The 26,575-nt window shown below is 51.2% G+C and overlaps 11 protein-coding genes across 11 annotated transcripts; 5 read left to right on the top strand and 6 right to left on the bottom strand.

The window, feature by feature from the left end:
* Positions 1 to 613: 613 nt before the first annotated feature.
* On the bottom strand, positions 614 to 1,780 carry K460DRAFT_283065 (ClpP/crotonase; the record flags this gene model as incomplete). Its single annotated transcript, XM_040928622.1, has 5 exons — positions 614 to 741; positions 810 to 990; positions 1,087 to 1,256; positions 1,343 to 1,513; positions 1,570 to 1,780. 5 exons carry the CDS (start codon positions 1,778 to 1,780, stop codon positions 614 to 616), a joined length of 861 nt encoding a protein of 286 aa, XP_040789295.1.
* A 1,636-nt stretch (positions 1,781 to 3,416) lies between these two features.
* Positions 3,417 to 6,835, top strand: K460DRAFT_282404 (acetyl-CoA synthetase-like protein; the record flags this gene model as incomplete). Its single annotated transcript, XM_040928568.1, has 8 exons — positions 3,417 to 3,984; positions 4,039 to 4,173; positions 4,222 to 4,304; positions 4,357 to 4,460; positions 4,514 to 4,798; positions 4,847 to 4,940; positions 4,986 to 5,027; positions 5,075 to 6,835. The coding sequence occupies 8 exons, from the start codon at positions 3,417 to 3,419 to the stop codon at positions 6,833 to 6,835; spliced, it is 3,072 nt and encodes a 1,023-aa protein (XP_040789296.1).
* Positions 6,836 to 7,636: 801 nt separating this feature from the next.
* On the bottom strand, positions 7,637 to 8,538 carry K460DRAFT_377879 (uncharacterized protein; the record flags this gene model as incomplete). The annotated part of the gene is made up of 2 exons (XM_040935025.1): positions 7,637 to 8,455; positions 8,509 to 8,538. 2 exons carry the CDS (start codon positions 8,536 to 8,538, stop codon positions 7,637 to 7,639), a joined length of 849 nt encoding a protein of 282 aa, XP_040789297.1.
* A 929-nt stretch (positions 8,539 to 9,467) lies between these two features.
* Positions 9,468 to 10,986, top strand: K460DRAFT_367477 (PAXNEB-domain-containing protein). Its single transcript, XM_040933584.1, has one exon. The coding sequence runs from the start codon at positions 9,823 to 9,825 to the stop codon at positions 10,594 to 10,596; it is 774 nt and encodes a 257-aa protein (XP_040789298.1). The 5' UTR covers positions 9,468 to 9,822; the 3' UTR covers positions 10,597 to 10,986.
* Positions 10,717 to 10,884, bottom strand: K460DRAFT_285738 (uncharacterized protein; the record flags this gene model as incomplete). The annotated part of the gene is made up of 1 exon (XM_040928841.1): positions 10,717 to 10,884. The coding sequence occupies one exon, from the start codon at positions 10,882 to 10,884 to the stop codon at positions 10,717 to 10,719; it is 168 nt and encodes a 55-aa protein (XP_040789299.1).
* Positions 10,987 to 11,131: 145 nt separating the features above from the next.
* Positions 11,132 to 11,827, top strand: K460DRAFT_356370 (secretory pathway protein-like protein Ssp120; the record flags this gene model as incomplete). Its single annotated transcript, XM_040931952.1, has 2 exons — positions 11,132 to 11,270; positions 11,343 to 11,827. 2 exons carry the CDS (start codon positions 11,132 to 11,134, stop codon positions 11,825 to 11,827), a joined length of 624 nt encoding a protein of 207 aa, XP_040789300.1.
* Positions 11,828 to 12,196: 369 nt separating this feature from the next.
* Positions 12,197 to 13,657, bottom strand: K460DRAFT_396061 (glycoside hydrolase family 18 protein; the record flags this gene model as incomplete). Its single annotated transcript, XM_040936082.1, has 3 exons — positions 12,197 to 13,197; positions 13,279 to 13,299; positions 13,609 to 13,657. The coding sequence occupies 3 exons, from the start codon at positions 13,655 to 13,657 to the stop codon at positions 12,197 to 12,199; spliced, it is 1,071 nt and encodes a 356-aa protein (XP_040789301.1).
* Positions 13,658 to 14,505: 848 nt separating this feature from the next.
* Positions 14,506 to 16,621, top strand: K460DRAFT_336071 (ATP dependent RNA helicase-like protein; the record flags this gene model as incomplete). Its single annotated transcript, XM_040930964.1, has 2 exons — positions 14,506 to 14,673; positions 14,736 to 16,621. The coding sequence occupies exons 1-2, from the start codon at positions 14,523 to 14,525 to the stop codon at positions 16,619 to 16,621; spliced, it is 2,037 nt and encodes a 678-aa protein (XP_040789302.1). The 5' UTR covers positions 14,506 to 14,522.
* A 237-nt stretch (positions 16,622 to 16,858) lies between these two features.
* On the bottom strand, positions 16,859 to 20,915 carry K460DRAFT_285530 (uncharacterized protein; the record flags this gene model as incomplete). Its single annotated transcript, XM_040928825.1, has 7 exons — positions 16,859 to 17,016; positions 17,078 to 17,187; positions 17,282 to 17,544; positions 17,715 to 17,771; positions 17,831 to 18,836; positions 18,888 to 19,572; positions 19,622 to 20,915. 7 exons carry the CDS (start codon positions 20,913 to 20,915, stop codon positions 16,859 to 16,861), a joined length of 3,573 nt encoding a protein of 1,190 aa, XP_040789303.1.
* A 373-nt stretch (positions 20,916 to 21,288) lies between these two features.
* Positions 21,289 to 22,126, top strand: K460DRAFT_285247 (uncharacterized protein; the record flags this gene model as incomplete). Its single annotated transcript, XM_040928798.1, has 2 exons — positions 21,289 to 21,508; positions 21,582 to 22,126. The coding sequence occupies 2 exons, from the start codon at positions 21,289 to 21,291 to the stop codon at positions 22,124 to 22,126; spliced, it is 765 nt and encodes a 254-aa protein (XP_040789304.1).
* Positions 22,127 to 22,273: 147 nt separating this feature from the next.
* On the bottom strand, positions 22,274 to 25,921 carry K460DRAFT_129390 (uncharacterized protein). Its single transcript, XM_040926671.1, has 4 exons — positions 25,753 to 25,921; positions 25,119 to 25,674; positions 22,573 to 25,072; positions 22,274 to 22,522 (listed from the first exon to the last, which is right to left on the bottom strand). The coding sequence occupies exons 1-4, from the start codon at positions 25,758 to 25,760 to the stop codon at positions 22,422 to 22,424; spliced, it is 3,165 nt and encodes a 1,054-aa protein (XP_040789305.1). The 5' UTR covers positions 25,761 to 25,921; the 3' UTR covers positions 22,274 to 22,421.
* Between the last annotated feature and the right edge of the window lie 654 nt (positions 25,922 to 26,575).

Genomic DNA, 26,575 nt, shown 5'->3' on the forward strand with positions numbered 1-26,575 from the left:
CTCGAGTTTGATGCAAAGTCCACAGAATCGGTGTATTTGGCGACAGATAGTCGAAGAGTGCGTCAAAGTCTACCATAGTGGTGCCATCAATCTGAACTATAACGTCAGTTTTCTTGTAGACGACTAACAACCTTCTTCTTGCTCGCCATCAGAGGCATCGGACTTGGTAACCCTTTTAGGGTGCTCGAAGCATTGGATGTATATTAATCTGTTCATGTCGCATCCAACGCCCCCACGCGAGGATTTGTTGGAAAGCCTACTTGGGTAGCTCGTAGGTGTTCGTCCTTCCTCTTACATCACCTCGTCACATGCCAGTTAATTTGCGATGTCGCGTACTCGATTTTTAATTTACTTGCATCTGCGGCTCCTAGCAATGCGAGGCATTACGCGGCGCCCCACCCCAAGAGACTTGAAAAGTTGCGAAAGCCGGGCCCACCAACATCCACCAACAAGACGGCACTTGCAACGGCCATGTCACTCTTTGAGTGTAGTGCCAAACTTGGCTAGACTTGGCGCCCGAAAGAGAAGGTCCGAGAAAAAAGACGAGATGGCCTGATCCTTTCCCAAGACGTTACTTCGCCCGCCAGCTACCATCAAGGGTACGTACTTACTCTCAGCGATGCTGGAATTTGGCAGGCCGCTTCTCTAGGAAGGCCGCAATGCCCTCTTGACAGTCTTCCAGCGAGAAGCTGCTGTAGTACAATGCACGCTCTATCTGCAACCCCGCGTGCAGGGTTGTTGCTTCCGCTGCTTGCGTCAACTCGGCATGTTCCGGGGAAATCAGGGTCCCTTGTCCCTTGCTAGCTTACCGGCTGTTACAGCCTCCTTCGCCAACCCGACCGCAGGTGCTGAGAAGGAAGCCATTGTTTGCGCGACTTTCAGCGCTTCATCGACGACGTCTTGCTCCGCCGTCATGATGCGATTCACCACACCTAGTCGCTCCATCTCCCTCGCCGTTGCTGGCGATCCGGTTAAAATCATCTCCATGGCCTTGTTCAGTCAGTTAAGATCACTGCCCATTGCAGGCCGGCATACCAAGACGCCTCCGAAGATTGGCAACACGGGAGGGAAAAAAAAAAAACTCACCTTGTGCTTTCCAACAGTCTTCGTCAATCGCTGCGTGCCGCCGACCCCAGGGATGGTGCCCAGCTTGATCTCTGGAAAGCCGAACTGGGCATCTGCTGAAGCAAAGATCATATCGCACTGCATAGGCAGATGGTTAGTACCCACCCATAGCAGGGGCATCCGGGGAAGGGCTCCTCACCATTAGCGCAAGCTCGAAGCCACCGCCAAACTAAACAAGTGCCGTTAGTTTCGGTCTTTATTTCTTTGATGGAGCTACAAGTGCATGTAGTATCTCGAGCATGTCTCCAAGTACTTACTGCAAATCCTCGCACTGCTGCAATTATCGGCTTTCGGAAGCTTGAGAAAGCAACCTCAAGGTCCTTTAGCCATCCGACACGATACGCTTCAGCCGTTGACAACTCGGCCAGCTCGCTTAGATCTGCTCCAGCTATTGCAAAGTTTCAGTTCGGGAAGGCCCGACCAGCGTGGCTAGGATCGACGTACCACAGAAAGGAAATGCTCCGGAGCTGGTCAGGATAACGGCGCGCACCGTTGGACTTTTGTTGAGTTGGCTCAAGGCCCCTGTAAGCTCATTTATCAGATCCTGGGATAACGCGTTTCGCTTCTTCGGTCGATTAAGCACAACCACTGCTACGCCAGTTTCTTTGACCGAAGTCACAAGCGTTGGGGATTTGATCGATTCCCTCTCGGCCATTGGAGCTACAAAAGATGCTGGAAAGGGCGCAGCACCCTGTCGTCTTGGAATTCTTATACTTTGCTTGCTTTTGAGTGTGGTACTGCGCTGAGGTTCGTCTAGATCGGTGGTTGGAATAGAACAAAGAAACGACAAGTGAACCATGTGTCACATCAAAGCCATCCACCTATAGCTTTGTATACCAAAGGCTCCTGCGCTAACGGCTGTAACTCGGTTGTGCAGGTTAATACGAGGAGCGAATCACATCCATAGCTGCGGCGTGATAGCTTTCGGCTCCGTACATCCCTGATTCCAGCATGTTACGCCCCCCCCCCCAATTCCTTGCGAGCATGTGCTCATCAAAGCTGCATGAGCCTGCGGGACGATCGCAGTACAACATGCGGACGCAAGAACGGAACGAGGGTTATTTTCGAAGATTTCGTCATTCCGTTCTACTTGCGGTCATCTAAGCTCCACTAGCAACTTCTGGGACATGGCACTGGTACATTGTCCGCTTGCGGTCAAGATCAAAATCACTCGAGACACAGCCACTACTGGCTGCTAGTGCAACTTTTTCACCAAGTTCACACGTGCGGCGCATGCACAATTTTACAGGTATTTTCTTGAACGCGTAGCCCTGGAAGTCCCATCACTTCTTGGCTGTGTACGCGCCATCCACCGTCACAACCCAAACGCGTGGTTCTGCATGGTAGCCATGATACACTACGCTCAATCAAGCATCTGCTAGGCAGACTGCGTTACAGAAATATCACGGATACACTGCGAAATTTTCGCAGCTTTGCATTGGGAGTTCTTTTTCCAAGACGACCGTACTATGGTACAAGGCAAAAGTAGTGTTCGGGCCGATCGTGAGAACCTGTGGCGTAATAGTTTCTAAGCTTATAAACACAGACCACTCCAAGCACTATCACCAACAAGAAGACACGTGCTTCTTTGTCCAGTCGTGGTTTTATGAGATACGAGCACACAGACCTCGGGGTCCACGGACACTACTTTTGCCCTGTATCCTGGCATACGAGGTACACTACGTTAATGCCAAGGAGCCGAGAATTGGCGTCCGCGTGGTTTTAAACAAGCATCTACCCGTGGTAGATTGCCAGGCTATCAAGTTTGCTTGAGTTGGCAGGTGTCCAGGCTGTCGGTGTGAGCTTCCAAAACGATACACTTGCCCTATCGAGCACTTTGGTCCTTGCCTGCGGTTGAATTTTGCAAGGGCATGCAAGCCTGTAGACAGAGAACCGCAGGTGTTTCTTTTTGCTCATATCCTTGTTTGATGATCCATTGTAGCCGCCCCTTGTCCGGCATCGGTTCTCTGAATTCCCTCGGAGCCTCCTTCCATTTGAGGCCAAACACGGGGGCGCAGGAGCTTGCGAATATGTTGAGACTTGTTTTGCCTCCTGGATCTGAGCGGCTAGCGTCCCAGAGTAGGACTCCTCCTCCAGAGCTTGTCCATTTCACTATGTCTCGCCAATCGGACAACGCTACCGAAAGAGTGAAGAGATGGCGTTAAGCTCGGCGGTTACCGTGATATATAAAGATGTCTGCTCTAATTGTACAAAAGGTATCCTGCCGAGTCGCAGCAAACATTATCACTACGATGGAGCTTGACGGCATTCGCTCATCTCAAAGTTGCACCATGACTACTCAAACTTTATCTCTTGGCTTAACCGGTCTCGCATCGTCACCCGAAGATGTCCTCACTCGTTTCGGACACGGACCAAAGCTTCCGGTTCCTCATTCCTTGGTACATGAAGCATTTGAAAACATTGCAGATGTTCACCCCACAGCGATTGCCGCAAGATTCGGCGCGGACACCATCACATATGAGCAGTTGGACATCGCAGCCAATCGCCTTGCGCATTATCTGATTAACTCGGGTTTAAAGCCAAGACAACGCGTTTGTCTTGTTGTGCAACGGTCTTTCGAGATGCTCATTGGCCTCTTCGCCATTCTTAAAGCAGGCTGCCAGTACGTGCCAATCGATGGTGGTGTAACATCGGAGAAAGCGCTGCAGCACATCTTCGCCGACACTGAAGCGCGCTTCATCTTATGTTTGCCGCGTTTCTGGGATAAGATACGACAATTTGCCAGAAAAGATGCCATCATTGTTGCCCTTGAGACGAACACTGGTGCGTTCTACTCGACGGAGAGGCCGACCATTGAGGTCACATCGGCGGATGGCGCATATGCCATATATACTTCAGGTAAGCCCTCACTAGGTATCAAGAGTCAATTGCCTTGCCTAACTTGTCTTGCAGGAAGCACAGGTAAACCAAAGGGCGTTGATGTTTCGCACGGAAATGTCACCAACGCCTTGCTGCTGGAGCCGGCAAAGCTTGGAATCACGATTGGTGCCCAGGTTGCGCAAGTGCTCAATATCGCTTTTGACATGGGTAAGTCCGGGACGATTGAATTCTGACACGCAGCTAACCGATGACCAGGGGCATGGGAAATCCTCGCGTGTCTTATGAACGGCGGAACATTATGGCTAAGAGGATCAGACTGGAAAACGACGTTGCGAGAGGTGAGATTCGATTGGTTGACATGGATCCCACCACCGCGCTAACCACTTTCAGATCGACACCCTAATTTCGACTCCCTCCATCCTATCCAACTACCGACGAGCTTCATTTCCCAACATAAGGACCGTTGTCACTGGCGGGGAACCATGTCCACAAGCGTAAGCCAACACCTCTTATCAGTGGAAAATACCATTTCGCTAACTATCCGTAGTCTAGCCGACGAGTGGGCACAAGGCACTTCATATCTCAACATCTGTGGACCCACAGAAATCACTATTCTCAATTCAGCTCATCGACATGTTCCAGGTACACCACTCACAATCGGCAAGCCGCTACCGAATACCACGTGCTATATCCTGAATGACGATGGACAGCCCGTACCTTTTGGTGAGAAAGGTGTGATGTGGGTTGGTGGTGCGGGCGTCTCGCGTGGCTACATCAACTTGCCTGAATTAAGTTCAGAGCGATACCAACTCGATAGATTCGCAAATGATGGGTACATATCTCAAATTCATTGCTACGGCCCCTGACTAACTATGTCTAGCTCAAAGATGTTTTGCACTGGCGATATCGTTCGCTGGAGCGAAGATGGCTGCTTGGAGACTTTTGGTCGGGTGGATGACCAAGTCAAGATCAAGGTATGGAAGCAGTGCCCCGATAACGAATATTGCTAACCTCTGCAGGGCTTCCGCGTAGAATTGGACGGTGTCACATCTGTTATTGAGGTATTTGCCTCCCTGTGAACGATTTTGATTAAGCTGACATTTCTTAGAAATTTCCTGGCGTCACAAGAGCTTCCGCAATAATCATCGACAATGTGTTTCACGGCTTCTACACCACACAAACGCTCATTGACGAGGAGGATCTAGACGCTTTCGTCCGAAAACACCTTCCCTACTACTCAGTCCCTGAGTGCTGGACATATGTCGAATCAATTCCACTCACAGCAAATGGCAAGGTAGACAGGAAAGGACTCGGTGCTTTAGTTCTACGCCATACCAAGCAAGATTCTGCTGTGGACACCTCCCTATCGATCCAGCCAACACCAAAATGTACAACCTTGGACCTCTACCAACCTGCAAGCCACAACGCGGACGTTACTCGGGACCCTGAGAAAGGCCAAGATCCTGAGAAGGCCCAAGTTACCATCTCAAGCAAGTTGTCTGATTCGGGCCTGTCGTCTAAAGAAAGTAGCATCGTAGAAATCCCGGATACATTGCCGGAGAAAAACGGCTTCCACGGCCAACGGTGGTTCCGGCATCGGCTCTTCATCCTGTACCGTCGGTTCTTCTCCGTGGTCATTGCCGCCAATCTTATTGCTGCTTGCTTCATTCTGTATCGCAGGATCAAATTCGATCGATATATACTCGCAGACCTCGCAACGGCTACGGCGGCCAACCTCTGCATAGCAGTGTTGATGCGTTCGGAACCCGTCGTCAACCTTCTCTTCACCGTCTTCTGCTCAGTCCCCACAAGCTTCCCGCTTGCCATTCGCCGACACTGCGCAAGGATCTTCCACATTGGCGGGATACATAGCGGATGCGCCATCGCTGCCATGGTGTGGTTTACCTTCTTTACCATTGGCGCTAGTGTTGAACTCACGAAGCCATTGGGGGTGAGATGTATTTCTGTGGCACCAGTAGTCCTCTCTTATCTTGTCGTTGCCATCTTCTTCGCGATGGGCTCAATGTCGCATCCTACTATCCGCGCAAAGTACCACAATATCTGGGAAATGACTCATCGCTTCGGCGGCTGGACAGCGCTCCTCCTGCTCTGGATACAAACATTTCTCGCCACGAAAGATCTGAATCCGGACATCGCACCAACGAAAGCATGGCTCAATTCTCCACCCATCTGGCTGCTCACCATTGCCACAATGGCCATCATCTTCCCCTGGCTCTTCTTGCGCAAGGTCCTTGTCCGCTCAGAAGTGCTCTCCAACCACGCCGTGCGACTCTGGTTCAACTACACCACGCCCGTTGTAGGCACATCCGTGCGTCTCGCCGAGCGACCACTGCTCGACTGGCACGGCTTCGCCACCATCACCAACGAAGGCCCTAACCCCAACGGCTTCTCGCTGATCGTGAGCCGAGCGGGCGACTTCACAGGCCGCACTATCGAGCGCGCACCCACTCACATATGGGTGCGCGGCATCCCGACTTGCGGCGTGCTCCGCATCGCCACGCTCTTCCGCTCCGTGGTCCTCGTCGCCACCGGCTCTGGCATCGGCCCCTGTCTGGCCGTCATCCTCGCGCGCAAAGTACCCTGTCGAATCCTCTGGACGGCGCCGAACCCAGAGCAGACGTTTGGCAAGGACATCGTCGAGAGCGTGATGAAAACGGACCCGCATGCGGTTATCCACAATACCAGGACCCAGGGTAAACCGAATATGAGTCTTATGGCATACAAGCTGTACAAAGAGAGCGGCGCAGAGGCCGTGTGTGTGATCAGCAATAAGAGATTCACGACGAAGATTGTTTATGATATGGAGTGTAGGGGTATACCGGCGTATGGGGCGATATTTGATTCGTAGCGTTGTGTCCAAGTCCTAGGTAACTTTTTTTTTGTTAAGGGGTGTTAGTCGTAAGCGGGATGAAGCGGGAGTCAGTACATTCTTTATATACGGCGTAGGTATACTCACGAGGTAGCGGTCTATTGCGAATATCACAGGTGTCTTGGTCAGTTAACATAACGACATAATGAGTTAAATTTACAGCTTTCGTTCTCCTTTTCCTCCTAAAAGGACTGTTTAGTACACTGTCCAGTACACAAGTCAACGACTATGCTTGGAGCATTCAACGACGGCATCGCATGACGAGAGTGCGCTGATGTATCGTGTACCAGCCGGTCATGGCGCTTGAAAACGATCGAGAACGATTGATAGAACGTTTATATCAACTCTAACCTGGACCTCGAGGCTGTGCCACAAGCGAAGTTTCTAGAGTAACCTGTATAGGCGCACTTCTAGCTACGTGGCGATTCTCGCAGGCTGTGAGCCTTACTAACGTTAAGCGGACCATACACAGTAGAGACGGGAAGCCAAGTAGACGAGGTGCGCGAGCTGGCGACACACGGGCTGATGGTCTAGATTGTGTTAGCTTCCACGAGTCGTATCGATAAGACGAAGCTTCCATATTCGACCAGTGTACATATTACCTATGCGACAGGCTTCAAGCAAAGCAAAATTGTATTTATTGATATTCAGGTACTTATAATATCTTGAGACATCCAAAGGTACAAGGCGACTGATACTAGATCTAGATGAAATACTTGAGTCAATTTGCAGCTAAGAAGTCTATACTTTGACACACCCACTCCGACGTTGAGCTTGCTCTCAAAGCCATTTATCGAGCCAAGTCAAAACCTGAGCCACTGAGTCCTCCAGACACTTCCTCTCTGGGGGATCATCCGGATTACCTCTCACAGAAAACCCATGTCGTCCGGGCTTGTAGGTCTTGTGCTCCATATCTGGCACTTTCATTCCTGCCTTTTGGGCGTTTGCATGGACTGCCTCCACCTCGGCCTTCTGCTTGAAACTCACAGCAATATCTTCCACGCCCCAACCATAGCTAACAGGTACGACCAAACTCTCGACATCATCCGGTACGACCAGGTGACTCGGATGCAGGGCCACCACGGCATCCACCAGAGGCTTCTTTACGCCATCAACCTCGATCATGTTGCTCTCGAGCCCGGCCCGGATTGCATACTTTCCACCCCAACACATTCCCACCATTCCAACTTTCTGGCCCGTTGGCGTTGTGCGTCTGAGTGAGGTCAAAAAATCCATGCATATCTTATCAGTAGGCCCCGTCTTGTGCCTCGACATCCACATGAGGAACGTTGGCATACTAGCAAGGATGCCTGAATACTTTGCAAATGTAGACTGTTTGGCTGCGTCGACTGGAATCAAGACATCGGCTACCTTGAGTCCTACTGGGTCGCCTTTGAAGAAGTCTGGAAGGTAGACTAACCATTCGCCGCTCTGGGCGTAGGCATCTGCGATGAGCTTGTTGTTTGGCAGTCCCAAGCCGAAGATGTCGGAGTAGACTACTATGATGCCTCGCGGGTTGGTACGGTTGCCAATCACGTAGGTGTTCAATCCGTGAACGAGTTCTTCCGTACCCTTGGGCTGGCCTTGGTGGATAGTGCCCTGTGGAACGTGGTGAGTGCACATCGCGCAGATCTAGTCAGCGATTGCCGTACCTTGATGCACTCTGAGCATGAGGTGGCCATTGCCAATATGGGTTGCTCAAGATGGTTGAAAACGAAAAGGTGAGTATGGCAAGCTACCGGGCTATACACGGTTCTCTGGGGTTTGTGAGGTGTAGGAGTCGGGCGTTGCAGAATCTTGTTCATCATGGACACCCCGACTCGACTTATACACCAAGGACCAGAACTAGAGTATGCCCGTCGGATCCTGATATGCCCCGGGCGTCGGAATACCCGCCAATCATGAATGGTCTGAAGCCAACATCTGCATCTGCCTGTTGAGATGAGTGAGAGTGGCGTCTGGGTGATGGCGGCGCTATACCTCTTGCGGCTCATTGCACGAGTATCCTTGCTCTGTGGTGGCATTGTCATATACTAGGCCGTTGGGGGAGTATTCTAGGGACACCGAGTATAACGTGGATCCCCGATGCCTAACTCTTCAGCACATGTGTCTAATGTTGTGTTCGGCATCCAGTCTAATAAACAGTAAGCTTTGTGTGGTTTATTATCTTCAATGATGGGATGAGAGCTATGCATGAGTTGGCCGGAACAGCAAGTGACCCCCCTCTATGACGTGCCTTGTCCTTCTGTATCATGGGAATCCCCGAGGAGTGGATTTCACTGCCCATCTATCTTGTGCGTAGATGAAAACGAAAAGGGAGATGTCATAGCGAAGTAGATAAAAGAGGAAGGGCAATATGACAGCCGCGAGCACTCTAGACAATATGACGTCTGCCACTGGGTGTTATCGATAAGCGCTTTGCACGATTTTCGACAAGTCGCGACCTGCAGTCCGAGAAGAGTGCATAATGGCCTTTCGCAAGCGCAACATAGCCCTCTCGCGTGCTTCAGCAGGAGAAGACGCGTCAAATGTCCCCTCATCTCTCTCCAGTGCCCCTCCGGCGCCAACACCACTCGGCGTCCGCCCTTCACCCATCGATGGCCGCCCCACCACATCCACCGGCACACCCTCCCTCGATGGCATCCTAGCAGGCCACGCAGGCCTACCTCTCGGTAACTCGGTACTTATCGAGGAAAGCGGTACGACAGACTATGCGGGTGCACTACTACGCTTCTATGCCGCCGAAGGAGTGGTGCAGGGCCACAAGGTGCACGTCGTAGGCATGGGCGAGGTGTGGGGGAGGGAACTGCCAGGTATATCGGAGGGCAAAGAGGACAAGAGAAAGGAAGGGAAAGAGAGGGCAGAGAAGATGAGGATTGCTTGGCGATATGAGGGCTTAGGGCAGTTTGAGAGTGCTAGAGGTGCGTCTTGTACATACATGTTAACACCGCAAATGCCATCTGATTATGTTCATGGTTCTGACCCATCCTTGCCTAGGCTCTCCAAGTCCGAATAGGACGGCGAATCTAGGGGAGAATGCAACAGAAGAGCCATCGGTGTTCTGCCATACCTTCGACCTTGCAAAACGCCTTACCCTTCCAGTAGGGACAGCAATCAGTTATGTTCCAGTACCTCGAACCACCTCCAAGTCCTCGTCACCATTCCTCCCGATACTCCACCACGTGCAGCAGCAGCTTGCTTCAACACCCTCACATACCATTCATCGCCTTGTAATCCCGTCTCTCCTCTCGCCAGCACTCTATCCGCCCTCTGCTACACATCCTAGCTCAATCCTGCAGTTTTTACACGCTCTGCGTGCGCTACTACGGCAGTATCCCGCACGCTTGACTGCAATCCTCACCCTTCCCCTATCTCTTTATCCACGCTCCTCAGGCATGGTCCGCTGGATGGAGATACTATCCGACGGTATCCTTGAGCTCTCGCCATTTCCATATTCGCACATGCAGGCACTCGCGCAATCGGCTGGCACAACGAAGGACGAGGAGAGACCGCAGGGCATGCTTGCAGTGCACAAGCTCCCTGTGTTCCATGAAAAAGGTGGCGGTGGTGGAGCAGACGGTTTAGGCGAGGATATGGCTTTTACGCTGAGCCGGCGGAAATTTGTGATTGCAAAGTTCAGTCTGCCGCCGGTTGAGGGCGATACGGAAGCGCAGGAAGAGGCTGTGAGGGAGGCGGCGGGTGGTAGTGCTATGCCAAAGAAGGAGGATCTCGAATTCTAGGGCTGCGAAAGCCGTATGGTAGTCGGCAAGATACCCATTGCTTCGTTGCTATAATAGCATAGCCTTGCTTATGTGCCCTCAATCCGTAACGAATGCATATCATCGATTGTTCGACACAGTTTAATCCTCGTCACTGTCGTCTTCCCCAAGCATGTCTTCCATCTCGATTTGTTCCCACCCTGCACTACTAGCACCCGAACCGAAACCGCGCGTGTAGTTACGACCAAACGAGGCATGTCGAGGATTGAACGTACTGCTAGAGACCCTAGCGCGAAACTGGTCGCCCATGCATGAGGATGCAGCGAGAAACGCAAGGAAGAAGAGAAACGGAATAAAGAATAGCAGGCTCAGTAGTACCAGGACGTTCATTTCGGGGTGACAGTGTACGTGGTACGGTGATGGAGCGAAAGCACGTGAAGAGTCCCCCATGACATCGCGTCGGTAGTTGGCCGGATAATTCACCGAGAACCCCTGGAAGGAACACTGGGTGTCCAGCTCAACAAGACTCGATTGCAACGTCACAAGAGCAGCAATCATGAACCGCTTACTCCAGGCACCTCTCAGCGCATTCTTACTACTCTCATGCGCCTTCAAAGCTTCAGCGCATGGCGGCGGAGAGCATGCGAACATCGAGGTCGCGCCGGACGCGGACTGGGCGACGCGACATATGGCTGGTATGAACTCTCATAACCTCTTTTCCTGCACATAGATGTACAACGGACATTCAATGCTAACTTTCTATATAGAGGAGCACCACATCTCCGGCTTTGACGCAACTACCTTCTTCAACCTGCACGACTACGACAGCACCGGCCTCTGGACAAGCGTCGACATCCGCCGAACCTACGGCCTCTCCGACCCCTCCTCTACCGGCATCTCCGAAACAAAAAAGGCAATGGTCGTCCAAACCATCCTCGACATGTTCGATATCGATAAAGATGGCAGCATCACTCTCTCCGAATTCCTGAAGAAAGATTCCGAGAACGTCAAGCTTCCGGACTTTGGCATGGGCCCAGGCCATCATGGAGATGATGAGTACGAGTATGAGATTCATCATTGGGAGAAGTACCATAGCGGGGATGATGTGAAAGAGGAGGACTTGAACCATCCAGAGGACATTGAGCATTTTAAGAAACATGAGGAGATGGAGGCGAAGCAAGAGGAGTGGGAGAATTTGGAGCTAAGAGGCATCGTAGAGAAGAACATTCCGCCCAAGTATAGGCAGAATTGAGGGGCTAAGGTGTACGATACGGTGTTCGGTGACGGCATCCGGTTCCGCCAAGTGCATGGCTCACGAGGCCTTCACCAGGCCTCTTAGACAGGTTCATGGTTAATGAACGTCATGATTGTGTATAGGCGCGTCGGGCGTTGGTATACCCTTCTTGCGGCATATCTTCTCACAGGTGTCATTCAAATTTGATTCATCTACGGAATGTGTAACATGCATCGCTCCGATCTCACATGGGTCTTCCATGTCCCACCAACGAGAACCCCTAATTGAGTACCAACCGCACGGAAATGATGCTATGTTGCCCACAAGGTTGGACATAGAAAGCCTCTACGCATCTGCTAACCCCTTGTCCAAGCATGACCTACTTCATCAGAACAAACGGGCCCGACCCGACGACGATGTCGCGTTTAGGGCGCTCTTGATCTTCCGATGATACCCGTCATTGGACCACGCCTGGCTGGCATCCCAGAGCATCACGCCCCCCATCTTGCCCATGCCCTTCGCCTTTCGCAAGTGCTCGCTAAGCTTTTCAGGAGGTACATATCCGCCAGATGGAGCGGCCGCTTCTTTCGCCGGGAGCCCTACAAAGAACGTAGTATTCTTTGCCTTTGCCCAGCCATCCCACTGCTCCAGGTTGAATCCTGCCCGCACATCACATGAGAGATTGTTATAGAACTGCACAAACACCATGTCTAGGGGGAGCTGGTCAAGTATGTCCCGTACTCCACCGATCGGGTTTGGCATATGGCAGACTGGGGCGGCGCTGAGGTAGAATTGTCGGTCTCCATGCTCTTTGGGGTGTTTACCCGCTTGCTCACGCAACGCATTCCCGAATGGAACCATGTTCTGCACTTCATGCTCGAAGTCTAGGTCGAACCCATCAACCGAAGCCGAACCGAATGGACGGATGATATCTTTCGACTGATCAGGCCCAAACATCTGCCACATTTTCTCTGCGTCTTTCTTAGCACGCTCTTTATCGACAGGTCCCTTCTCTTCGCTGAAGGCACCGCCTAGCGATAGCAGGATAGTCTTCCCATTCTTCTGGCATTCTTTGATGCCCGCCTCGATCTCCGGGCACTTGAAAGGTTTAGTGTCATGATCGCACCTGTCGCCTTGGTTTGCGAAATTGAGTTCTGGTTGCCCATCAACGCCGTTCATGTTGACGAGAAAGGAGAGTAGGATGATATTGACATCTGCGTCGGCGCAGTATGTTGACAAGTGGTTCTGGTGTTGCCCTCCTGTTCCACCGGCAGAGTTTTGACCCCAATAGACTGCGAGGTTGGTTTTGGACTTGGAGTCAAAGCCAGCTAGTGCTGCTCCAACAGCGAGGAACGTGATGTAGACTGTCGTAAGAAGGTTCATGGTATCTGTTGGAATAGTATATTGATTTCGAACAAGAATTTTGTGTGTAGTAGAGCGGTATGCTGAGATGTGGAGCATTTAAATACCTGTCTGGGCCTGCGTCAGAGCTGTGTGCAGGTCAGAAGCATGGACCTAGGACTCATGAATGAAGACTGATACGACAGTCATGGACCTGGGACTCATTATGACAGCCATAAATAACGGTAAAGAGAAGCGTGCAAAATTAACGACATCATCGTGGACTAGTACTACAGTGCTGTAGCAGGGTATGGTGAAGCGGAATAATGTGCGAGAGTGAAGATAACAAATTCCAAAGTCTTCGGGACCACAATTATAATCGATCAAGGTCCCGGCTGTTCTTGCGTCTCCTAAGCGCATTATGCTATGACTGGAGACAGTTATCGAGCCGCACTTACACGTAGGCGTGTTCAAGATTTGGAAGCACGTTGCCAAAGGGCGGGACATAGAGCAGCTAAAGGACATCAACGGCCCTTTTTACTGGAGAACGCAAATCATAACACTTCACATCCGGCCTTGTCATATACTTCAATGAGCATGATAATAAAGGCTTCGCTTGCGATACCTCAGTGTGATTTCTCAATTCTTCGCAAAGCGAATTCTTATACAACCTTGTCCAGATACAATGAAACCGATTGACACTTTCCATACTTCAATGATTTCAACAATGTGCGCGGCCACTGCTGACCTCCACCCACGCCAAACTCGACTGTACTAAGCTTTGCGCCCGCATCCTGAACGGGTTTTTGGTGTCGAAATCTCAACATTCATCATGATTCATGATTCATGTAACCCAAAAGATAAAGGTGTAAACTTGCATACTGTCCATGCTGTATTCTGGGGTTGGTAGTGTAAATTGGGGTGGCGGTTACGATTTGTATCAAGATGTGGCGGGCCTCCGAGACAGTACTACCCTATCCTTCGTAGTCGTTGAGCTGATAGATATCATGTTACCTGTGTTACTCTTGACAGCATTAATTGAAGCCCAGAGATTCATAGTCTGACCCTCTGGCGTTCGTTTGGCATTGTTGAGTGTCAGCGAATTGGTCGATCTCGCGGAGGCTTGAGTCCCTTAATGTGCAGAAGCCTTGATAATTTGATGCTGCCAAGAGCAAATGATGGTACAGATTATGGCGAAGTGAGACCATCGGGTCGATATGGTGTCGTCCAAAAAGCTACGAACACTAGCGTACAATATAGCGGGCTAGCGCTAGCTGTTAACGTCTTCCTTCCCTGCCGCCTTCACCACGCACGTCTCGACTCTCCAACCCTCCACACCTCTTCCCAGCTGACCTAACACTAAAAAGCAATCATGACCGACGAGGACGAAGACCTATCTTCTCTCCTAGTACCCCAACTCTACAAACCGCCAGCATTGCTTCCCATCGCCCAACTCAAGGATCAGTTGCTTTATACGATAGAAGCTCACCCCGTGACCATTATAGTCGGCGAAACCGGCAGCGGTAAGGTTTCTAAATTGTAATTCCACGAGACAACCACTGACTTTATATTCCCATCATCAAAGGCAAAACAACTCAAATTCCAAAATTTCTACTCCAGACAGGGTGGTGCAAAAATGGACAACAAATCGCTGTTACACAACCGAGGAGGATAGCGGCGACCAGCGTAGCTGCAAGGGTTGCAGAAGAACTAGACACGCCCCTTGGACAAACAATTGGCTACTCAATCAGATTCGAAGATGTCACGAGTGCGATTACGCAAGTCAAGTTTGTCACGGATGGTCTCTTGTTGCGCGAAATGCTCGTTGATCCGCTGCTCAAACGTTATTCCGTCGTTATGGTTGACGAAGCACACGAACGGAGCCTAAGCTCTGATATCTTACTTAGCTTGCTAAAGAAGGTACTGCGAAAGAGAGAGGATTTACGAGTAGTTGTGAGTAGTGCGACATTGGAGGCGGGGCGGTTCCTCGATTTCTTTAACCCTGAAAACGGCGAGCAAGTTTTTGGAAAGAGCAGGGAGGATTATGGCAGGATTGTTGGAATTGAGGGGCGGACGTTCCCAGTTGAAGTGCAATATCTACTCGAGCCTACCACCAACTACGTCGAAGCAGCCGTCGAAGCAGTCATGTCCATCCACGAGAACGAAAGAGGAGGCGATGTACTCGTCTTCCTCACCGGTCGCGAAGAAATAGACGACGCGATCGATATGATAAGCGACAGGATCGTAGACCTCCCCTCCACATCTCAAAAACTCATGCCACTACCACTCTACGCAGGCCTACCATCAGAAGAACAGATGTTTGTTTTTCAACAGCCGCCGGCAAATACAAGAAAAGTTATATTCAGCACAAACATTGCTGAAGCAAGCATAACAATCGATGGCATCGTCTTCGTACTAGACAGTGGCTATGTCAAATTAAGAAACTATGACGCACATCTCGGTATTGAGAACCTGAACGTCGTACCTGTATCAAAGGCTAGTGCGACTCAACGCGCGGGTCGAGCAGGTCGAACTAGGCCTGGAAAGTGTTTTCGCTTGTACACCGAGGTCGCATTTGAGAGACTGGAGGAAGCAACCTTCCCTGAGATCCAGCGCTCGAACCTCGCCCCAGTGGTCTTGCAGTTACTGAACTTGGGCATTACGAATGTGGTGCGGTTCGACTACCTCTCTCCCCCACCTTCGTCTCTGATCACCCGGGCCTTGGACTTGCTTTACTCTCTCGGCGCCCTAGACACAACAGCACGACTTACAAAGCCTTTAGGGGCAAGGATGGCGGAGCTCCCACTCGAGCCGATGCTGTCTAAAGCACTGTTACAAGCAGCAAACCCGGAGTTTGGGTGCTTGAGCGAGATGCTTACCATTGCGGCGATGATGACGCTACAGGGTAACGCTTTCGTCTCGCACGACGGAAACAAGAAGCAGCTGGACAATGCGAGAAGAAGGTTTGCCGTCGCGGAAGGAGACCATCTCACCTTATATAACGTGTACGAAGCGTTCGTCAAAGCTGGCATGCAAAACGTACAATGGTGTCGAGAAAACTGTCTCAACCACAAAAGCATGGTAAAGGCGTCCAGCGTTCGCAAACAACTCGCCGCATATCTTGACCGATTCGGTGTAAAAGAAACTGCTCTCGCATCCTCATCATCTGGTTTACTTAGTGTCGGCGGCATTCCCATCGCTGAGCGCGTTCGTCGCTGCCTAACAACAGGCTTCTTTGCGCACGCAGCACGTATGAAATCTGATGGCTCATTCACCACCATAGACGGCAAAACAACGCTATGGGCACACCCAAGTTCAGTCTTCTTTCACCGTAAGGCGGATTGGGTGATTTACACCGAAATCCTGTCGACAAGAGATAAGATTTACATCAGAGACCTGTCGACTGTAGATATGGATTGGCTGGCAGAGTATGCGCCAGAGTATTACAAGATTAAGAATGGGGCGAGGTGATGAGGGCGGAGCGGGTGGTGATGATGTCTACCGCCGATTATCACGGTAGGGTTTCTACTCCCTATGCTGTATGTGCGTCCCAAGACGCCACAGAAAGTGGGGACCTACATATACTTCATGTTATGATGTGTCTTAAAGTGTATGCCATTTATGCGTAGCATGTTACACGGACTCCACAAATTTCCGCGCCTCTTCTGCAAGAGCACAAAGCAACTTACCGTTGTCGCATTTGACCAACTATCCCTGATAAACAACCTTGCTAACCTTATATTCGACAACTACTCCTGGTTCACCAGGCTCGTTCACAAAGTGGCCCGCAGCCACGTATGTCCCATTCTGCAGCTCTTTGTACGCGGAGTGGCCCGTCTCAAAAGTGAAGGTGACAAAGGAGTCCCCTTGAAGGTAAAAGATACAGAGTCAGTATGTGTTTCTTATAGCGTGTATGGGATGTTCTACCATAATCTGTAGTCTTGGCGTCCGGAGATCCAGACAAAATGGCTTGGACACCACTAGTCACGGCAACAGTGCCTTTGTAGTACATAGCGAGTATGGTTCCATCTGAGTTTCTTATCCGGTGTCAGATCAAAAGAATTTAGAAACTATATGATGGGAAAAGGATTGAAATCAGACGGGTTAGGGAGAGAACTGGTGGGGACTCACTTGACCTGGCTCCGAACGTCCAATCTCATGTTTTCACCTCCCGCGTCATTGTGGATATAGTCGTACCCAACACCATGCAACTCGCCATCCAACTTCGGCTCAAACCCAGGCTCGCTTTTCACGGTTCCAGAGACCATTGGGACGATGACAAGCTGTGATCCCGCTTGCCCGCCGACTTGCATAGGCGTATCAATGGCGACACGGACTGTGAAAGCGGGCAGGAGAGAAGGGAATCCCGACATCTTGACTACTGTGATTTGATACTGGTGTTGAAGGGGTCAAGGTAACAAGAAGGATAACGCTAGATTTAATCCAGGGCCACAAGACAAGATGCAATCAGAATCAAAGAGTAGAGTTACGCTATGGCTGTTATATCAAGGAAGCTACCCCTCCAACCCCACTTTGAGGCGCCCCATTCTTCCGCCCCAATGACGGCACCCCACACCAATTGTTTATTCATCCGAACCGCTTCAGAATATGACCAAATAGCCTTCTACGGATGAAGTGGTAAGCAGTCTCCACGCTCCGATTCACTCAGAATCCACTAACCCTTCCCTTCTTCTTTTTCTTCTTCTCCGGCCTTCCACCAAACCTCCCAGGCTCGACTTGACTCATCGGAGCTAAAATGTCCAGCCCTCCCGGTCCTTTGAATTCACTCCTTGGTAGTGGCACTTGATTGTATCTCTGGGCTGGTACCTGACTACTGCTTGCGAACATTGGGCCAGGAGAGCTTCTTGGGAACACCATTGGCTGACTGGCTGCCTTCGCTCTCATCAATTCGTCTTCGCGCAGTTGTTTTCTCTCTCTGCGTTCTTTCTTCTTGCGTGCTTTGTCGCGCTGTTCTTGGCTAGTTGGGTCGAGCTCCTCGGGTCGAAGGGCGAGTTCGGTAGCCTCCCAGTCGTAGATGCTCGGGTCGGTACCGGACTGCCAGTGGGCGAGGAGTTGAGTAACATTTGGTGGAATGATTGTAGGGGTCAGCAACAACTCTTTGGTTTGTAGATGCTTGCTTAGCCGAGCGAGAGGATCGGAGGAAATGGAGGGAGGGAACGGCGACGGCGGGGGGGATGAAGCAGGTTGGGATGAAGATGGAATAGAGGAGTGTGGCGGCGTCGGTAGTGATTGCGAAGATAGCCACTGAGGTGTACTCGTTTGTTGTCCGTCCACAGGCTTGGATGGCAAGACAGGCAGGGACACTGAGCCATCTTGACTTGGACCACGCTGTGATCCAGTAGGCAGCTCTTGAATCTCCAGCTGCCGTATGCGAGTGCTAGCCAGCATAATCTCTGCAGCAATGCGCCGACTGAGACGTTCTTTGTGTTGCCGAACGCGAAGAGGCACGTCCGGTGGCAGAGGTGCAACCCAATTTTGGAGGATAGTATCGTATATATCTGCAACAGTAGGCTCCTCGTACTCGAGCAGGTAAAGTATACGCTCTGATGCAATGCGTTGGACTCCGGCGATGTCTCCGTGACCTCCTGAAGAGAATAGTCTCTGTAGACTTTCCGAAGCCTTGTCAACATCTAAAACGTCGATCTTCATGCCTGCAAAGTCCATGCTGTTTTGATCAGCCTTCGATGCTCAGTTAATGTGCACTCGTGTCACTTACAGAGTGCCAAGTGGCAATAGGAACGAACCAGACTCATCAATAAGCATCTGTCGCAGCTGATTTGTCACGACCGCGATATCTACTGATTCGGACGCTCCTTGATCACCAGTGTCCGATCGGATCAGAACACTATATAGGAGCCTATAGTCCACCACACGTTGCAAGAACGGACGGTGGTCTCGATTCTGAACCCTCTTTGGCTCCTGTGACACAGTTCTAGACATGGGGCCTTCGACTGCGTTCAGACTATTCGGAACAATGAAGTCTTCGTCCTCGTTGATTAATTCTTTTCTAGAACCATCTCGCCGCCGAGGGTGCCTAATCAAGCAACGTTCGAACTCGTCAACGACTGGAGCGGGAACCGACGTAGCTGCTCCAAGCTCCTGACTGTATACGACGGTCTCGCGGACGCTCAGGTCTGCCTGGATTGAGAACAGTTGATAGAACTGTATACCCCTCTCCATATATGAGCGACCCTGGTTAGATGGGTATGCGTCTTGTTCCATGCCACCGTACTGCATAGACTCTATGTGTACCTGAGTTGTATGCTCGGGTTCACCGATCGGAAAGTCCAGCATGCTAGGATCAGAAGTCGAGATGAGCGCAGAGGAACCTGATGTGTGCTCTGCGAAGGTAAACATTTGGATGAGATGATTCAGACGAGAATGTAATAACACACACGCCCCTATCAAGCTGTCAGTCATAGTCTCGGGGATAGGATTATCTACCATTACCATCATGGGCGAGCATTTGCACGCTGAAGTCAAGAGTGAAGTCTTCTGTACCCCGGTAGTGTCTCCATGCCATTAGAATAGCCACCCCGGCTTTGCCTGCGGTTGCGTCCAGAGCCTCGCTCAAAGTAGTGACTGCCATGACGATAAGACGGGTTGACGTCAAGACGAAGAAGCGACCTCTGTAACGTGGGTGCGGTTTGACGTTTAAAATCCACTCGGTAGATCGTTTAGTGAAAAGCGCCGGACACGGGAGGTATGTGAATGAGCTTCCTTTTATACCAATGATGCTGAGCTGTCTCCTGTTGCAAACTAGAAGCGTGTTGATGTCGCCTACCCAGAGTATTCTCGCCCAGCCGTCCTCGCCAGCCGTATTTGCATCTTCCAAAGGATCGATGTGTCCTTGGATCAAGCATGACATGGTATATGTGTCGCCCTTGCGCCCATGTTCAATGTCCCAGACACTCCAAGTGTGGTTCTGGTCAACGACGCCGAATTGGAGTTGGAACTCTGGATTAAAGGTAACGTCTGCGTGAGGAGCCCCCCCAGTCTGGTGCACTCCTATGCTCAGTATCGGGTGCGCATTGATGATGGAAGTGGGGAGGTGGTAATACGGCGACGGAGTCGCCGCTCGACGGTGTCGATGGTAGACCGGGCGGAAGAGGGTAGTCCTTGTAGGAAGTCGTACAGCGAGGAGAGAACTTCTATCCTCAGACTGTGCAAAACAGACTTGCTGTATAGGGGCTGCTTCTTCGTTCCAATACCCACTCTCGGCATCCTTGAATGAGGGACCTTCAATCCACACGCTTCGGTCCGTACCCCAGCCACACCTTTCCCTAGTCAAGATTGCCAGCCGCAGTATGTTACCAGCTTCTCCAGTAGGTAACGCAGCAACTCGTCTTGGGTCTTCATGTTTATCCCCAAGGGTAATCGAACCAAAAGACAAGAGGCTACCGATGAGGGGGTCGTACGTCGACGTCGTGGTTTGTATGGCGGCGGATACACGGGCTAGCGCGGGGAGTTGTTGCGAAGCCGGTGCTAGCTGAGGGCAGTCGCGCACGAGACCTTTGACGTCTTTCTGGACGCTTGTACTGTTCGCAGAGGTGTGCGAAGTGGGGAGCTGTGCAGATGCAGGTATTGCCTGTGTCGGAAGAGCGTATGCAATGTTCCAAGAGGGCACTTGGTTCAGTTGTCGCTTTGTGTACGGTCTGGTAAAGCTCCACTCCCTGTTCTCAAGGTCGTAGGTTGGTGCACCAGGATGTCCATAGTTCAGATGCTTGAGCGTTTGGTCAGCCATTTGGGTTGAGCAGAGGTTGACGGTCGGTGGTGGCGTGAGGGTGTCGAATCATCCTTTGCACACTGCAATTGAAGCCGAGGATTGGCTCCTAGATGTCAGAGAAACCCTGACTTGAGTCCTCAACGCGATGATGGTGAAGGGAAGAGGGCAGCGGGGATCAAAAAGTTCCGCTAGCGCGCGTCAGGTACGTTGGGCGGCTCACATACATACCACGCTCGTTCTGCCTTGGCACAACCCCATTGTTTACCTAACAACCGTCGACAACACGCTCCCCCCCCTCCCTCTTCCCGACGCCTCACCGCACACCACGTCGCCCGCCTATTGCACTCTCGATAACACTACATGACCTGTTCGCACGTGCTGACAATTCATCATGACAACCTTTGAGCCCTCCCTCAGCACCACGATGCGCCTCTCTCCGCACGATGCGCCGTCCATGGCCGACCAGCTACCTTCGATCAACTTTGGCTTCGACGACCTACGCAGCCGCATGAATCAATTCACTGCGCGCTTTGATGCTTTCATCGAAAATGGGAGGCGACGAGTGCTAGAAGAACGCAACCAGTTTCGCATGAATGTTGCAGAGCTTCATGGTATGTTGACTCTCTGCATACAAACAGCTCCCGGCTGTTCTAGCGTTGGAACTCGTATTAACTGTGTTTCTAGAGGACCAGCGCATGAGAAGGCGCGACATTGAGATCCTCGAACTCAAACAAACCCAGCACTCGCAAACCGTCTCCAAAGAATCTCAAGAAACTAGCGAGATGCAAGAAGCCATCTCTGCCTTGACCCTACAACGCGACGAGCGCCTCGCCCACCGCGACACCCTACGCGCCCAAATTGCTGAAGTTCAAAAGAGCATCTCAGCGCGCCGCGAAGCCCAACTCAAGCACCGCCGCTATCTCGACGGCCAGTCGCGGTACAACGAGCCAGAGCTGGACTTTTGGGAAAGCTATCTCGGAATGAGAATTGAGGGGCTAGGTAAAGATGATAGGCTCAAGTTCGTGTATACGAATGTGGATGAGCGCGAGTGGGATCGGGAGGCGTGGTTTGAGCTAGACACTTCTGAACGCGACTACAAGGTGCTAGAAGTGCGGCCAAAAGTAGAGAGGGAAGAGATCGATAGGGTCATCGAGCGACTGAACGAGACGAGGGATCTTGCGAGCTTCTTGAAGGGTATGCGAGAGCTGTTTGTAGGAGCTTGCAAGTAGCCTATCTTTGCTCAAGGGTACACGCATCTGCTTGATGAATCGCACAACCTCTATGTCATGCAAGTTCAACTGCTTCTAATGCTTGACGCAGTGAGCTCCATGATGCGTCACAAATCAACAAAGGAAACATGTGACCATTGAATAGTCTAGTCATGGCAGTATTTGTAATTATCTATGACTTCTTCTTCGGTGAATAAGGCGGTAACTCGTCATCTGGGATGAACATAGCTGAGTGAGATGTGTCAAAGTGATCTCCGGGAATGGATTTGACACATCTGTATACTATGCACTTTGACTACATGATACCTTTCAATCCTCGAAAGCCTCCTGTTTTAGAAGACACAGGCTTCTTTTGGTCTTTATCTTTGACCTTCTTCCCAATGTTCTGAGCGCCACCTATTGCGTGTTAGCTATTATAATCATGTGTCGCTGAACTTGGCACTCACCACGACCGTATACTCGGACCTCTGATTTTGCATCCACTTTGTCTTTCTTATCTTTGCCGGCACTGCCCTCTGTGTCAACAGAATAAGTGCTCTTGCCGCTAGATTGAGGGGCACTCCCTGATTTGTGCGCCTGAGCTTGGTTGTTAAGAGAGGCATCGTACGTCGCAGAGTAGTCAGGTCCGAAAGCGCCACCAAAGCCAGGGTATGGTGAGGGTGTCGTCTGAGATCTTTGGGGCCTCTGAGTCTGCAAAGACTCGAGCCTAACAGGCCGGGCTGGTGATGCGGTCGAGGTAGGACTGCTCACCGAGTCCGGGGAAAGGTAGTATTCTCGCTCTTCGCCAGGTGAAATCTCCGTGGAAAGAGGTGGCAGATACCTCGAGTTGTAGCTATTTGTTTGGCGCATACTGGAATTGCGACTGACACGTGTGTTCCCGTAGTCAAATTGACTGGGTTTCTCTTGAGCGTACAGCCGGCCCAACTCGGCTTGTTGCTCGCCCTCAAGATCATGGTATTTCATCTGCAGCTCCGTGTATTGTTCGAGGAGGCGGTAATGAGTCTTCTTCAACGATTGCAGTTTAGCGTTACTGGCCGCAAGTGCCGAGTCAAGAATTTGTTGGACAGAGGAGGGAAGTTGGCCTGGTTTGCCCACGTTCCTCTCGGTCATCTGCAACCGTGTTTCTAGCTCCATTATGCGGCGTTCGTAGGCCTTGATCGAGCGTTCCCGGTCTTGCTCTCGACTATTTAACCGCATATTGGCAATCTCGAGGTCGTTGCGTAATTCATTGCGCTCCTGCAAGAGTGTATGGAGTTCCTTTCTCTGAGCTTCAGACGTCATCATCTTCTCCTGTGCAGCCTCGAGCTCACGTCGAACGTTGCCATAATCCTCAAGTTCAAATTCAAGCGCCCGTGTTCTTTGCTGAGCCTTTAGCTGTTCCGCTTCTGCCTTCTCCACAATCTTCTTGAGATGCTCATAGTCCGACTGTGTCCTCTGCAACTCAAAACGTAGAGTACCTTCATCACTGTGCCAGCTCTTTTCGCTCTCTTTGTACGATCGAATTCGAGCGTTCAGGTCAGTCTCCCACTTCTTCGACTGGCTTCGGCTGGTAAGCGTCTCCTTCTTCAATTGGGTATATAGTTCGTTAGCTTTGGCTAGCCTTGCCTTCAACGTCTTGTTCGTATTAATTAGATTCTGAGTCTCCGAGTCCGCTGTTGCCTCCTTGATGTGTTTCCGCTGAAGCTGGCCAATATGAGCCAAATGCTGCAGTTTCAGATACCGCTCGAAATTCAGGTCATTCCGAAGTAGCATAATTTCTCTTTGTAGAGAGGCCATGGTTTGGTTGTGGAAGTCGTTGTGAGCGGGCGAGTTCGATCGGGCTACTGACTGTACAAAGCTATCTAGGCTTGGCTCCTGAGACACAAATCGTTGAGGAGCAACTACGGGCGCGCCAAGAAGGTCTTGTTTCTTGTCCTTCATAGGTGGTAGTGTCGGTGAGTCCATAATATCGCGACCTTTTAGCAACGGAGAAGCCGCTGATTGATTGGACCTCACTGACTTGACTGACTTGGGTCTCGGTAATGTCTCAAAGGTTTGCGGTAGTTCCAGAGCTTCACCTAAAGGTACGTACATTGTTGATTGTGTATTCCTCCAGCCTTCGTTTGAACCATTCGCAATAGTGCCATCTACGTCCAATGTAAAGTCGTTTGGGCTTTCTGGCAGAGGCGGTAGCTTGATATTTGGTGGTGGCCCAGGGTTATGAAGAGTCGACGATATCGCTACACAAAGATCCATGCACTCTGTGACCACATCCGCAGGATCGCTCTTTAGCCACCTATTCTCGCTCAACTCATCTTCAACAGTGGTAGTAAACATATTTGGATGGAGGAGATGGACTCTCCGATATGGTTCGGTCCGGCTGTGGATGAGATGCTGGTCCAGATCAAAGTCGCGTGCGCCTGGGAAGTTGAGCGACTTCAGATATTTCCTCGGTTTCCGAATAAAGCTCATAAAGTTTAATGGGAACAAGCCGTAGAGAAAGGTATAGTAATGCATGAGCGCTGGTGGCGAAGAATCTGGATAGTCCGTGGATTGTTGCACTTGTTCCCAAACGTGCTCGGACTCGTCATCTATTACATCGTCGTCTCCACTTTCTTCGCCTGTAGAATGTGCATCACTGTCTACTGACCTGGAATCTTCGACGTTTCCCAGTTTATCCCAGCAAAGGACCCTAGTATATACGAGAAACAGTTTCTGGAGATGGTGATCGGAGGTCAGAGCGCCGCAGATGTGAGGTAGAAGCATAATGAGGACAACAAGGGCCAGCTCGACTACAGTCGATGAGGTGTCGATGAGCAAGCATTTCTCTAGGTGCTGAATGAGAGAGGTTTCGAGAACTAGATGGAGATGCGGTGGCTGAAGCCGAACGAAAGCGCTCAACAGGTTCAACGCTTGGATGCGGTATTCTTTCTGGACGAACAGATCATCAAGCGCGAGGAGCAGCGCCTGTCTTGATTAGTCGACAGCCTCGTGTGCAGAGTAGAAGACTAACCTTGGGCATCTTACGGCCAAAAGTCACCAGGACTAATTCGAGCTCATGCGACGCAAACTCGTTGCCCGGAGACATTGTATCCTCTAGCGAGGAAGGAATGCTAGTCCTCTCAAGGTACATATCCAAAATCTTCTTGGTGAAGACATTCGACAGACGCGCACGCTCCCCATCTTGATCCGCATCGACATCGTATACCAGTATGCTCTGAACGAAGTCTCTCGCGTCTTCGATTTCGTGCCTCTTATGCCCTATTCCATCGATTGTAGGTTTCAGCACTAGATCCCACCACGTAGTCAAGCGGGTCTCTCCCGTGATCGCTGGTCGTAGCATGCGTAGCGCAGACAGGAAGGCACCATGCTTCTCCGGGCTACCAGCGACATGCCGGAGGTATAGCGCATGGAGGTCTTCGTGGAAACGCTGCGAATCGTGATCGTCGATGTCGCCATAGCGCCCAAGGAAACTCTCTATGGTTGCGCGAAGCTCGTCGGGTAGAGGATAGAGCCCGGTGGCTGCGGAGAAGGTGGTGTTGAGGGCCTTGATCGATTCTCGCATAGACCTGGAAGAGCTTGTCAGAGGACCCGTTTGACAACTTTCTTGTGCGACCAGGGCGCAACAATGCGACGGTTGGGCTTACCCGGACATGGTTGTATCGTATCTCCCACTTCGGACTACTACGGATAGGTTGCTATGGTCATTGGCAGGCTGGCCGGCCGGTCGCAAGAGTTCTTCACGGTGGCTGTAGGTAGAATGTGGCAGCAGGGAGTTCCAAACAGAGGTTACACAAGAGTCTACTAGGTGCTGGAAGTGTTGGGCATGTCACCGCTTACGGTAGGTCGAGTCCAAGACTCCAAAGCGTTCGCGAGCGGGAGTGCGTGGGGTGGTGGATGAAGGGATAGTGATCGACGGGGGAGTTCCAGTGGCCTGTAGCTCATACTTGGTTGTGCTTTTTGTGGTGGCGGCATACCTAAGTATCCTCACGCGTCCTAGGAACGCTATTGTTCACCCTAGAGGCGGCGCCAAAAGAAAGATACGTCTTATTACTGCCGGACCAAATGCTCTGGTGCAGTGAAGCTGGCCGGGGTCCACAGGTGCATGCCATGCCATGCCATGGCCCAGGCGCAGAGACCTCGGTGCGCCACTAACGGCGGGAACCCCCTGACGTCCCACCTGCGCCGACGGGCGAGTCTTCTGCCATTCTTTTTGCTAAAACCCAAACTTCATATCAACATCCATGCGTGGTCTCGAAGAAAGCTTTGGACTGTAGCAGACCGTCGTTTGTATCATACCCATTGCTCCCTGGTTATTTATTGTCTTTCATATTGACCAACTATCGCTCTTCCATGTTCGATATTACATTTGTCTCACCCACGCCGTTATCTCTGTTCCACGGGCCATGTCTTTCGAAAATGCACAGACAGGTAAGGCATGGCACTCTAGGCTCGTCCCTAGTACCATAC

Source organism: Cucurbitaria berberidis, assembly GCF_010015615.1.
Source record: "Cucurbitaria berberidis CBS 394.84 unplaced genomic scaffold K460scaffold_3, whole genome shotgun sequence".
NCBI classification, from domain to species: Eukaryota; Fungi; Ascomycota; class Dothideomycetes; order Pleosporales; family Cucurbitariaceae; genus Cucurbitaria; species Cucurbitaria berberidis.

What these genes read in the sequence shown, in the direction of transcription:
- K460DRAFT_367477 (XM_040933584.1), top strand. Translation starts at nt 9,823, where the DNA reads ATGTTCATGGTTCTGACCCATCCTTGCCTAGGCTCTCCAAGTCCGAAT.
- K460DRAFT_129390 (XM_040926671.1), bottom strand. An exon ending in TTGGCCGTAAGATGCCCAAG is followed by an intron (nt 25,073 to 25,118) that starts GTTAGTCTTCTA and finishes TAATCAAGACAG; the next exon opens with GCGCTGCTCCTCGCGCTTGA. An exon ending in GGTCCGAGTATACGGTCGTG is followed by an intron (nt 22,523 to 22,572) that starts GTGAGTGCCAAG and finishes AACACGCAATAG; the next exon opens with GTGGCGCTCAGAACATTGGG.